A 14,001-nucleotide genomic window follows, 5' to 3' on the forward strand; every position below is an offset into this window, starting at 1 on the left:
CTAGTAATTGCTAGATAGGGTAGGCTGGTATATAAAAGAGGGGAATGTAATGTGTGTGTAGAGAGTGAGTAATTGAACTGCAGTCACACGGTATTGTTGAAGTTAACGTTCGTTCGTTACAGTGTTGTTCTAGCGCGAGTATTGAGATTAAGTGTATCGCAGAGTTATATTCGGAAAGAATAAACCAGTTTTATTAAGTAAAGACTTGTGTCGTTAAAGTTTCGTCGGAACGAAGTTACGGAAAGTTAATTAACAAACGGAGACGTAACAATATCAATGTCTAAACATGCACACATAGATATATACGTACGCACCCACAAACACACCGATAGGCATTCAACGTTAGTTGTTGGGCTCGTGTGAAAAATATCCCTTCTTCAAGATAACATTACATCACGGGAACAAAATAAATATTTTTGAAGTGTCATATGATCTAACAAAGCTGGCATAAGGCATAAATAACTACATACACTCGCGTTTCCGCGTTGGACTAAATAATTATGATCTGTTTTCCAGAAAGTTATGCAGACATTTATCACAAAGCTTGGTAAGAGAGTTCTAGAGGTTATTCATTCAATTTAATGCGTCAGCTGCTTGTCTTCGTCTGTCTCCAGCTCAAGATGTAACTCAAGTACTGTTTGGCGGATTTTGAATACAACTGATAAATTGATATTAATATATAAGTTCTATTAGTATCTAAATCTTGCAATATTTACCTTTAATAAGTGTCATTCCCTTTCTTGAAATGTATACATGTGATTCTGTTTTCAGTATATTTATTTAGTGACATGTTTAGTTAACATTCCAAGAAGACATGCCACTCAGTTTTTCGCATGTTATACAAGGTCCCTTAAACTTAAGAAACTAACGTGAAGTAAACTTCATACTCGTTAATCGTCGTTTTTGACTGCTGAAATTAGATATATCAGAATAGTTTGAAGCAGTTATACTACGAAAATTGCAATATCTGCCACCAAGTTAAAATTCTTCGTCTTTGATTTCCTGGGATTTTAAATGTGACTGTTTAAATATATTTGATAAAACGTGTCAGATTGTGAACCAATCTGTAGAAACGAACGTAGCAGCCATTCGGAACTGTCACGCAATTCTAGATAATGTTAACGTTGATTGCAGTGAAGCGCATCGATAAAAGTCCATGCGATGTTTCCTGGCATCTTAATAACATCTATGTTATGAGTACTCATTATTATAATTGATTTTAATGCATTTGGTTAGTTTTGAGTTGTGGTATGTATGCGCCTAAATGTTTATTTGGATACTTCAATGTTTAAAGCAATTAATTTAAAATGTCTATAGATAAATTTAAAAAAAAATAAGACAGTTGTCGGACTTAATCCAGAAATGATACTAATTATGCTCAACATGAAAGGTCAGATAAAAAGACCATTTCATTGGTGATAATAAGACCAATACGTAACAATTCGATGTTTCAATGTCTTGTTTTTTTTAATGAAACTAATCGCATGATAAGCAAAAATATATTTGTAGTAAATTCGATATATATATTTTAACAAATGTGTTATAATATACAATCAGGTGGAACTCAAAGGTCAACACTAGCACTTTTCTTTCATTACGTTTTTTCCTTCCAACAAAATTATTCTTGTTAAGTTATATTATCTAACAAATTTTCATGTATTAGGACAAACATTCGTTATATTTTTTTCTAATGGATTCGCTTTGAATACAAAATGCAATTAAATGCATTTGTGATATAAATTTTGTTTTTACTTGCGTACGTGAAATGCTTCCTTCAATATATTATGCAACTTATTGTATATTTTTTTTAAGTGACTGTCGTGCTTTTCGTTATTTCAATAAGTGCTGAAATTATGTCAAAATATACAAATATAACGTTCCGGGGTTCTTTATTGTTTAATTTTCCTTTTTACATACATTAGAATTTTTAAGTTAGTTTTTCACAAAAAGTTTTTCTTTAGTTTTATTTTCTTAGTGTGTATTATGAACCTCATATGCTATCATTACATAATCAAGAAAATGCTTAGATCTGAATAATCATATTAATAACAGTAGCCCCCCAGTGGCACAGCGATATGTCTGCGGACTTACAATGCAGGAAAGAGGGTTTCGATTCCCGTGTGAGCAGAGCTAAGATAACTCGTGGTATAGCTTTGCGCTTAACTACAAACAATAATAACAGTATTTGCATATACCTGGCCTATATAATTACATATATTGGTTTTCAGTTTTCACCATGATAAAAGAAAAATACATTAAATTAATTATTTTTCAATTGACTTAATCATATTCTTTTTATATTTTAATTTTAGTACTCGAATATATAATGTCACTAGTGAAATATTTGATATTACCTTTCAAATGATAAAGCTGTAATTAATAAAATGTTGTCCACCTGTTGGTAACAACTTCAACATAATTAGACATAGACGATATATCAAAGAAAATATATAAATATGATACAGGGATTACATAGCTGGACGTAAAGTTCGTCTTTGTTTGTTCAAAACTTTCGGGGTTTTATTAACCATTTCGAATATAATATTCATATTGTCCCCATGCATTGTTTTATTTTTTCAGCGTTTTGTTTTATCTATAAAATGTCATATTTTAATCGCCTTCAAGTTTTCAAATTTCACTTTTCCTTTGTTTGTAGTTGTGCACAAAGCTATACAATGGGCTATCTGTGCTCTGCCCACCAAGGGTATCGAAACCCTGTTTCTAGCGTTGTAAGTCCGCAGACTTACCGCTGTGCCACTGGGGGGCTTCAGTTTTAGTAAAAGACATCATATCTTCTTCCAACTCCAAGTTCCAGTTTGTTATGCTTTTAATTATTAATGTCATTCGATGTAATTAGATATAAGTAATTAAAATCATTAATAATTTTAATGTTTTATCAATGTTTTTATATTATTTCTTATATTATATTTCTGATTCTATTTATTAATTGTTGTGTTTTCAGGGAAGGCGAAGATACAATTACCATTACCTATCCAACCCCAGAAAAAAGGTCATCATGGGAAGCAGCATTCAACGAAGTTAAACAAAAGCTAGGTGATGATGCATTCTTTTTTGACGTAAAGAAGAAAAAGGAAATTATAAACACTTTATTATATTTTGCCACCTAACCAACGTTTCTAAGTAAAGTTTGGTATTAGTATATTGGTATTATTATTATTTGCAATTTGACAAGTATAAACAAATATGACAGAAAATGAGAAAGGTTTATGTAAATAATATGATGTAAATTAATTTTTAGTGCATTTTATTATGGCTTTTGAAATAACAGAGTAGATAAAGTTGAAAAGAAGTAACCATTTTCTTATTTTCCATTGTTTTTTCTTTTCTTTTTCAGCACACTCCACTGATAAGCGACCACCACCAGACTTTCTCTACACAGTTCCAATTCACAAAACCCGAGCAGGACTCCAGGTAATTTATACCTATTTTAGATTATATAGTTATTTCTTATGGGGTGAGAAAGAAAAAAAACATGCAAATCACATAACATCACAAAAACAAAGTAATATATTTTGGTTATACAACCAATAAACTCTCTTTGGACAGGAGAGCTTAGCTTCATTAGGTACTTCCAAACACTCGGGAATTAGAACTAGAAAAGTAAAGTATAACATAATGAAAGTTCTTCTTATGAATAAAAACACATATGTGTATATAATTTAAGGTTCAAAGACTTCATCAGTAGAGCTGTAAGCTGTTTACTGTTATATCCACAACTATTTCTCTTAAGAGTAAAAACATTATTACATATTAAAAGAGTAACCTTCACTATGCCAAAATATTAGAAGTTTTTCTGAAAATAAGTTTCGAGTTTGTTTTGGGGTAGAAATGTTTCTTTATTGTTGCTAATTGCTTCAGTTGGTTTTGTTAGAAAATTTATGAATGAGAAACAATTTCTACAATTAGATGATGGCCCTATGTTATTAAGAACCTTCCTAGAGGATTTTGAGTTAAAATCATCTGGACTTCTGCTCTCTTTTGATCTTAAAAGGAAAAGAGATCATAATCGATATTATTAAACTTGGAAATTAATGAATTGAGATCACTGGTTCTTATTTCTTACAAAAGACATGTTTCACTGCATTGATTTAGGACTAGCTAAGTAACTTTGATGGTTAGCCTATGATCTCAAAGCAAGAAGGATTGGGTTTGTTCCTAATTATGGAATTTCAATCTTCTGTCTGCGATCATGATGACTGTTTGAGATAGTTTCATGCCATTTCATAGGCATGCTATAATGAAACTTAAGGTTTTACAAAAGTAGAAGAATTTTAATTTTTTTAACATGCATGTCGCAGTTGACATTATTTTAAAATATTTCCTAAAACTTATTCAAATATTTATCAATCATTTTTTTACTTACAGTTTTCTTTTTTTCTTTTCAGTTTACTTGTGCAGCATCAGTGTTAGGTTTAAATCAGCTAGGCCATAAAGACATTTGGGTATGTAATAGTGATGGTTATACTGGTCAAGTTTGTGTGATAAGTCTACAGCCAGAACCAACATTAACTTCTTGTAGTGGCATTTGCAATGCTAGGATTACCTGTATAACTTCAATTCCTGCAGCCAATTCCGTGTGAGTATTGATGAACACCCTAAAAACTTATGTTTCTTATTTTTATGAGAACTTGTATTTGTGGTCTTATATGAATGTATGTTAGTCTGTCAGTGAAAAATAGTTTGATTTGTTTTGTAATATTGATTGATGGATAACTGTAATATAAACAGTCATCTTAAAATCAAAATTTAGATTTAAACCTAAAAAATGCAAACTGTGATACTCATCCTTTAAGCATGAATATTTATGAATGGATTTTGTCAGAATAAGTTTCATAAGAGCTAACTAAATTACATTAAAAAAGTATACATTTAGGCACCAGTACGTGTAGTTAATCCTTAATAACATTAGAAATACAGCAAATGTGTTCATACAGCAAGAAGGCTGTTGTTGTATAGTAGTAAAACATTGCATTTCACCTCTTAGATCAGTGTTTCCCAAAGTCGGAGCCATGCCTCCCCCCTGGGGCTGCCAAAAATAGGCCAAAAACAAAGAAGATGAATTAATTTTAATTCTAAGTAAACAATAAGCCAATAAAAATTATTTTGAATTAATTAAATGATACATTATGTCAAATGGAGATGTTATCATTTTTTACTACAGCACTATTTTTCAATCTCCATGCTAAAGTTATAGGTTAGAGGGCCTCAAACTTTTTTATTCACATCAACGGAGCTTCGGACTACAAGAGTTTGGGAACCACTGTCTTAGATAACAATATACAAGGTGGAATTAAAATTCAATGCTGCATTTTTGTTGCTTTTAGGATTTAGCTGCAAGTTCTGTGATATAAGTTATTAATCAATTGTCCAATCACCTGTTTCGGTGTTGTAAAACGATAGTAATCTTTGATATATTTGTCTCTGAAATATGACACATTTAAACAGAAAAATGAAATAAAACATTATATAAAATCAGTTTTAAAGATGTAAAACATATTGGTTTCAACATTTCTTTTGAGTTTTTAAAATATAATTTCTATACTAATATAAGTTTCATTCTAAGACAAAAGACATGTAAAACTCAATATCAAACAATACAAAATAGTCATAAACACTCGTAGACTGTGGTTATACCTTAAATTTCATAAATTGATAAGTAGTTTAATATAGAATTGACTGTGAAGTTGGGAACTAGAAATGTATATTTCTCATTTATCCCTAAAAATACTGTTTCTTGAATATTTATTTACAATTAAAAATAACAGTTATATTCAGATTGAAGTTTTAGGTCAATAGTGTTTGTGAATGTGATCATAAACTAACTTAATTAAAGTAAACGTAATTAAATTTGTGCATTTTTGTATAGTACCAATTTCTTAAATATAAATAAATCCTGGAAATGATGCTACACATAAAAATTTTGTTAATAATTTAAATGAAATGTTCTGATAAAAGACTGTGAATGTTGATATTAAAAAATTCACAATATAAAGACCAGAAATTATTTTCAAACTGTTATAAGATACGTTGTTTCATGGATAAGATATATCAGTCTTATATATATATATATATATAACTTCATAATTTTTTTTCCAGTGAAGCAAGTACAGATGATGATGCTGATGATTTCCCAGGTTTGTACAAAAAGTGTATTGTATTACACATCATAATGGATACCAGCATAAATGATGTAGTGATGAATATTCATTACTTTTGTTCAGTTGTACTAAAATATAATCACAAACATGTGTGAAATTTTCTAGTACTTAAGAAAGCTTAGGAAATTATAATATAATTACTGCATATAACTAATAAAAGTGTTTTGTTTGTATATGACAGTATGATTTATTTAGAAAACTTATAAAAGAAATCTTTAAAATAGCACTAGAGTGATGTATGGTTATTTGCAGCAGAGGGGAAATCATTACAATTTGGTGTGATTACGTTGACTAGTTATTTGGATTGAACTCTTTATAATTTCATTAGGTTAAATTAAAACTACAAAACATAACTTTGTATTAATATCAAAGAACTGTTTTAGGGTACATGAGTGTGAGATAATCAAAAATACATGTATAAACAATTATAAATAGAAATTAGGATAGTAAGGTAAAAAAAATAGTCTGCTTTATTCAGCAATAGATCATGAGCAAATGCAATGTACCAACACATTATAGCACCTATGTGTTTTGGTACATAAAATTTGTTTGTTTTACTTATAATTCTAATTTCTTTGATATACATTTTTGATTGTGGAGGTTCTTCACATTTTAATGATAGATATTAAACTATATGAAGTTTATTAATTGATTAACCAAGATTATGTTTGAAACTATGATTATTTTGAAGGTAATACTAAGCTTTACTAATTTAATATGGTACTTATTAGATGATGATTCATCTAAGAAACTTAGCAATGAACACTGCTTGTCAAGAGAAGACTCTAGAGAATTAATTTACAACAATCAACCAACAATGTGGCTTGGTACTGAAGATGGCTGGTGAGCTTTATTTGCACATTTGTACCGAATTCACTAAGGATTTCTAATATTATATCATAGTTTACATGAAGGAATAATTGTAATAGAAGTAAAAATGTTATATATGCCAGTAATTCAAAGATGAGATGCATTTGTCAAATCTCGATTATATTGGAATTTACATCTATCTATTATATTGGAAATTTTAAAAGTCCAATGATTTTAAACAAATATGGACAAGTGGACATCTTACATCAAAATTTGTCAAAGTTTAATATTGTACCACATATTTAATACAGGCAGTCCATTTCCAAAAAATCATGATTCTTAGTATATTTTTGTGTGACAACTTAAAATATACACTGATCAAAATTACTTGATAACTCTCTAGGCACTTAGGACTATATAGTGAAAATATCAGAACACAATTCACTCAGAACATTTGAAACTATTATTTCAAAAAATACATTGTTCTTAGTTTTATCTGATACAATTTATTACAAGTAGAGAATTTCTTGATGTTCAGAGAACTCATATTTTTGGTACACTCCTGCATTTCTCATCTGTCTTTTTTTCTTGCTATAGTCATCATCAAAAATCAAATAAGTTACTTATTAATCTGAACCTTTTCGTATATTTTATTGGAGACTTCTGTGAACTACACCTGCTTTAGAACCTTTTGGCAAAGTGTCAAACTGCTGGATCATATCTTTGTTAGTTTTAATTGGCTAAGTTGTGCTAGGTGAAATATTGTTGAAAGGGGTTGTAATTAAGAGCTGTGTGAGTGAAATCCTAAGATATGTTAAAATAAAGTTGAGGTGAAGCAAGGAAGGATTTAAGTGTGACAGATAGTGGTTCGAGTAGAAAGTTATGTGTCTCAGATAATAAGAAGAGTGATGTTATCAGAAGTTAACTGGAGATTGAGATGTGTACATGGATGTATGGTTAGATACTTGCTTTGTTTGCATTAGAGGAAAGGAGTCCACATGAGATTGAAATCCATGCCTTGATCACAGTACAGTGATAATTCATGAATTTTGATGTAGAAGGTTTCTTAAAGTTTCCTGTTTTTCCAGTGTTGTGCTGATTAGTGTATTTGTTGTTTCATTTTCTTTTTGAAACTGGTTGTTGTCACAGATTTTAATGGCTTGGCCGGAAAGAAAGTGTATGATATCTCTTCTAAGGGAGAATAGAGGGTTAAACATGATACATATATATCTGCCAATGTGAGTTTCCTGTAGATTGCTTTGAAGTAATATTCATGTCAAGGAAAGCGGGTGTCCAGAAAAGTATGGAAACCATTTTCTTTGGTTCATATGGTAACCATCATGTTTTGGTCAAGAGTATTGAGATGCTGAAGGAAAGCCCGTTATGTGTCTAGGAGGTGAAGCCAGATGAGAAAGGTGTGGTCATATCTTTTTTCACAGACGTGATTCAAGCATGGGAGAATTTAAGAGATTGGAATTGAAGTATTTGATATATAGGTTATGAAAGGTTGTGGAGAGATCAAGGATAATCCATGGTTGGACCATTTTTTTGTTCAAAAGAAACATTTTGTGATTAGAAATAGGTACTGTTGGTGCAGTGTGTCAGTAGCTCCATAATGGATTTACCATTTAGGGTAGTTCATAGTTCAAGGATAGTATCATCATTGAGCTTTTTCCATAACACAGGTAGAGTTAGGTTGATAGGGATGATGGAAAACATGGTTGTGATGTCAAAACTCACAAATCGATCTTATGGTTGTAGGTTGAAGTTCTTCATTTCTTGTGGCAGAATTTATCGAGCAGCTTTCTTTATTGCTTTTGATACAGTACATATTGGTGGCAAGGTATTTAGCTAGTTGGAAAAAGAGACAACCTATGGCACTAATGATTGGTTAAAGGGGAATTTTATATATTTACTCTAACCAATGATTGATATGGCATACATGGTAGACAAATTTACATACACGATAAAATACTGCATTAAGAACACCTTTTTAGATGTTTTTATCTTAATTTTTCCTTATATTCAAGGGATATTAATTGTTAATAAAATAATTCAGAGTTGTATATACACAAAAACCGTTCATGAAGAAGAATGTCTATTTATAATACACATAAACACTGAATGCCAGATGTTAACTCTGTAATTTAGAGGATTTTTATTATTAAATGTTTTTAAGACCTTTTAATCTATTATGCACCATCATTTACACCTATGCCAAAGTGCAATTGTTAAAAACTGGCATGCTTTTTACTTTTTTTTAGATAAAGTAAAAATTGAGGTACAGTAGGTGTTATATCCAGGATTTAACTGATAACTATAGCTACCATATTTAGCTGAGCTCAACTGGAACTTAAGTGCCTTGAGTTTTAAGTTATAATAGTAGTTTTCTGAGGGCTAGTAAGTTGCAGTATTTTTAAATTTAGCCATTTTAGTATTTTTATTACTCAAATTAGAAGTACACAGATTTGTTTAACATTTTCTTAACAAACTGAAAATTATTTGTAAAACTAGCAGAGACCCAGAAGAGATTTGCAGTCAGATTTGTATCTTTATTACAACAGTACTTCTTTAAATTCAGGATTTCTAGAATAATACAAAAGAATTCTAATTTTAGACATTGAAATGTATAAGTCTACTTGTCTTAGACCTAATATTAACTAAGATTTTATTTAGTACAGCCTGTAGTTGATAAAAAGATAAGTTAACACTATAACTTGTGTATGTTTTTTGCTTTAGTTTAGTTAAGGCTAAACTTTTCCTTACTTCATACTATCTATAAATACACATAGTGTTATTCTATTACCTAACGTTAGACCTTTTTAAATACATTGATAAGCTTTTAATATGTTGTTGTACAAAATTTCTACTAAATTATATTTACATTTGCCTTTCGTTTACATCTGTTGAAATGAAGTGCACATGCATTGCACATTTAGATAGTAAGAATATTTTCAGGACAGACAAAAACTGAGTATTATTATAATAAATTGAATGCCTTGTCTTGCTAATAGGTAATATATTCTATATTTTAGTCATCAGAATGCCTCATATCCATTGGATTAATTTTTCAAGCGGAGAATCAAAAAGTAAGAGCATACATGCCTAATTAGAAGGCACATATAAAACTGCATAGAATATTGTACCATCTTTCAGTGACTTCATTTATGACTGGCTAAAACCAAAATAGGCTCATGCTTTTATTTATACACAATATATCTTTGTATTCTAAGCTTAAATCTATAAAAGTTTTATATTTTATGGACATATACATATATAATTATTTATGTTTTTGATTTATACTGATTTCAATATCTGCTTTTGATTCATATACTTGCTTCTAAAGTTTTTGCATCTGTATTAATTCTCTTCCAGCATCCATATCTACAACTGTAATGACAACATTTCTATCAAAAAGCACAGACTTAAAATACAGCACTCTGCCTCAGTCCACTGTATTTTGTAAGTATTTAGATTTGTTCAGAACATTTCAAACTTTTGAATTAAATTTTATTTTAAAGTAATGTGCACTTACTACTAAATTCTCAGTGTATAATGAATGTTAAAAGGCAGTAGTCAAATGGCACTTAATAAATGTACTAAAGGTACAAGAATTTATCTCAATGTGAACCTAATTCACTGAAAATCCATTAGAAAAGTACAATGGTACAACACAAGATCCTTCAGTAGCTTTCCTTCAACCCTTTGTTTGTTTCTGGGGTGTTGAATGTATGCATAAAGTTCACTTAAAACACAAATACCAATCTTAATATTGTTTAATAAAACATACATATACACATAATACAGTTTCAATCCATTTGTCACTCAACTCTTAAACTTATTTATTTTTTGCATGTAATTCTTCAATATCAAGAATTCATATGTTTATGTTCTGAGTTCTATGATGTGTGATGCCCCTTCAAGTTAGAAATTTCTTAATTTATTCCTGTTAGTCATCAGGTATGGCCTCTTTTGATTTTGAGGATGTGGCAAAACTTACTCTTAGGTCTCTGCTTTCTCTTTCTTATTTTCTAAAGTTGAGACCATTCTCAATATTTCTCTCATCACCAAATTTCACCCTTCCATAACTACTAAGAATATATCTTTATTTAGGTATATTCAGTCAGGTGTTCTACATGTAATTTGTGAAATCCTTTTAAATCAGATGTGTGAAGGTTGTGTGACATAACAAGTGATATCTTCATTATTCTGATGCTTTTCTTTGACCTACGCAGATATAAAAACCCTCTCTCTGCATGAGAAACCAAATATCTCTATTCAACAAACTTAGGGGCTGGCCAGTATTAGTTAAAGCCTCAACACGTTTTAATTGTATAAATAAAGACTGTTGTTAATTTGAACAGTTGTGCTTGCAAGTTTTTCTTTTGTTTATATTATTTTGTTTCTTCTGTATAACATTTTGGGAAATTGCTGCTTTATTGATGCTTAATACTTTTCTGTCAGCAAACATTGTACCAAAATACCACACAAAGGTTTTAACCTACTTTCTTTAGGTTTCTAAGATTCAACAGTTTCTTCTTCTGGTTGTATTGTATTTTCTGAGGTCAAAATATGAGTTTTAAGAATCTTGAGTTTGTGCATGAGTCAGTTTGTCAGTTATCTTAATTGCAATAGTCCCCATTTGCTTACTTGCTATTTAAGGTATTTTTTGCCAAGAGTAACCTGTCCTGAGAACTTCCTTCTCATATTTCTTTTTAGATGGCAATTTTACTGTATGGGATTTTCACGTCTCCATATTTAAGAAACTTTTTACTGAGCTGTCCTGGTATAGAATTAACTACTTCTTTGTATAATGCTGGAATTATGCTTGGTTCCTGTTCTTTAGTTTTCAGGAGCTTGCAGATAAAATGTTACTTTTGGAAAATTAAGTTACAGTTTTTTTATCAGTATGTTTTATTAATTATTTCTATTAGCTTCTCAGTTGTCTAGAGTTCAGTGCCATTTTGTTTTAATAAACACTGTGTCTGAACATCCGGTTACCTTCTTAGTGTGTCATAGCTCAAGAAAAAGTCTTTCTGTTGAACTGTTCACCTTTTGAATTATAATCTACATTCATAAAATAGTAGTTCAATAAAATTTTGAATGTGAGTCAAGAAATGTAATATGACATGGCCTTTGACTCATGACCCATAGCAATAGGGTTAAGCTCTTACTCTTTCTAAAAATGAGACTAGCTGTTACTAGTTATTTGAATCCTTCAATGGAAATGTTTTTCTTGATGTTCCTGAGCATCATTTTTAGGTTTGTATCTTGTTGATACTTCTAGAACTTGTATATTATTAGTGGTGTTTTACATCTCTTCAATTATTATTTCTTTACTATGGTTCCTCCATTTACTTTTGATGGGGAGTGCACATTCTGACCTGGATAAATTTTTGCTTTCCCCAGTCAGGGTTCCTTGCTGTTTGCTATTATATCACTCATCCTGTTAATTTTTTTTCAAGGTGGCTTTTGCTTCTTAATATATCAGAGTTCCCAAGATATGTTGGCACTTATCTGTGTTATGAAGATATTCATAAGGAGTTGTATTGTGTTTTCATGGTTATTCATTAAAATGTTTACCATCTAGTTATGTCTCTGGTAGCATCTTTATATTTTTACATTTGTAAGACATTACCTGATCTGGAATGTAGATGCATGTCTTTGAATATATTTACATATTTTGAGTTGTATTTTCATTTAACTAGTTTTTGGATTTTGCTTACCAATGGTGATGGTGTTAAACCACCTTAGGAGAATTTAAAGGCAGTAAATCTACATTTTAACTATTACACGTTTGATTTGATTTGTTACGTCTGTGTTCGTTTGTTAATTTCCGAGAAACTTCAGCGATACAAGTCCTTTCTTAAATAAAACTAGTTTAATCCCTCTCAATACAACTTTGCAATACACTTAAACACACACTAGAATTCACAACGATTCATGCACTTCACTACCACGCTTGACTCAATTGTCCGTCTCTGTCTGTCTGCAATTCTAATCCCGATTAATTTGTCTCACGTTATCAGGCACACTTATATACAGGAATAGAGGGTGCCTAGCACATACTGGATTATTCATGATGTTCCCTGATCCTTCTAGAATATTATGACGTGTTACCAGCGTCACGTGACTACCGCTGTCATAACACTGCCCCTTCCTTAGTATTGTTTGTCTCGAACAATAGTCACTTACATTAAACCAATAAACAATTAACAATAACTTAATTAAATGTACAGAATTTACAAACACAAAATTAAAATTCAACAAAGTCTCTTAATTTTACGGGACGTATCTTCTTCCGTACTGGTCTCTGTCTCGTTGGCTTCTGCTTCATGTGGGGTTCATCTGCTCCATCCGGAAATGTCCTATCATCTGTAACAGTCACATCAGTGGTAGTAACTTCATCAAGGGCTTTACTGTTTCCCTTCTCAAAACCGAGTAGTTTCTTCTTCGACAATGGCATTTTCAGGTGACACGTCTTCAGCAGTGTCATTTGTTCTGTTGTTCACTTTGTCCCAACTGAAATGTCCTGGACCGTGATAACACCAAAGCCTATTGGCATACACCACCTTTTGCTTACCTCACCGACCACATTTTATCTGGAAAGTCACGTCTGAGAGACGATCCACTATGTCATATGGGCCTTCCCATGAAGAAGACAACTTAGGAGACTTCCCTTTGGTCTTCCTGGGATTATACAACTACACCTTGTACCCTGGTACAAAGCTGACTTTAGTAGATTTCTTATCATAACATAGCATCATGGAATCAGCAGAGGTTTGTAAGTTTGAATGCACTTGATGATGAATATCATCCATCCTTTCAGATAACACGAACTCTTGCACATTTTTAGGCAACTCTTCATAAGGTGGGCATCCTGTTAACAGATCCACTGGCAACCGAAGTTCCCAACCAAACATCAACTTTGCTGGAGTGTATCCATTGGCTTCATGCTCTGCTGTCCTATAGGCCATCAACAGTGGAGGGAGTGAGACATCACAGTCATCTT

The 14,001-nt window shown here is 31.1% G+C and overlaps 1 protein-coding gene across 1 annotated transcript in view; it reads left to right on the forward strand.

Annotated features, from left to right (window-relative positions):
• LOC106458987 (rho guanine nucleotide exchange factor 17-like) overlaps window positions 1–14,001 on the forward strand; it is a 74,828-nt gene that overhangs the window by 43,433 nt on the left and 17,394 nt on the right. Inside the window, exons 8-13 of the mRNA XM_022385357.1 lie at window positions 2,963–3,054; window positions 3,356–3,432; window positions 4,407–4,597; window positions 6,118–6,155; window positions 6,911–7,022; window positions 10,365–10,451. Of these exons, the coding sequence (XP_022241065.1) occupies window positions 2,963–3,054; window positions 3,356–3,432; window positions 4,407–4,597; window positions 6,118–6,155; window positions 6,911–7,022; window positions 10,365–10,451 (597 nt within the window). The remainder of the gene's footprint in view (window positions 1–2,962; window positions 3,055–3,355; window positions 3,433–4,406; window positions 4,598–6,117; window positions 6,156–6,910; window positions 7,023–10,364; window positions 10,452–14,001) is intronic.

The sequence above is a fragment of the Limulus polyphemus genome, unplaced genomic scaffold, assembly GCF_000517525.1.
Source record: "Limulus polyphemus unplaced genomic scaffold, Limulus_polyphemus-2.1.2 Scaffold542, whole genome shotgun sequence".
NCBI lineage: Eukaryota > Metazoa > Arthropoda > Merostomata > Xiphosura > Limulidae > Limulus > Limulus polyphemus.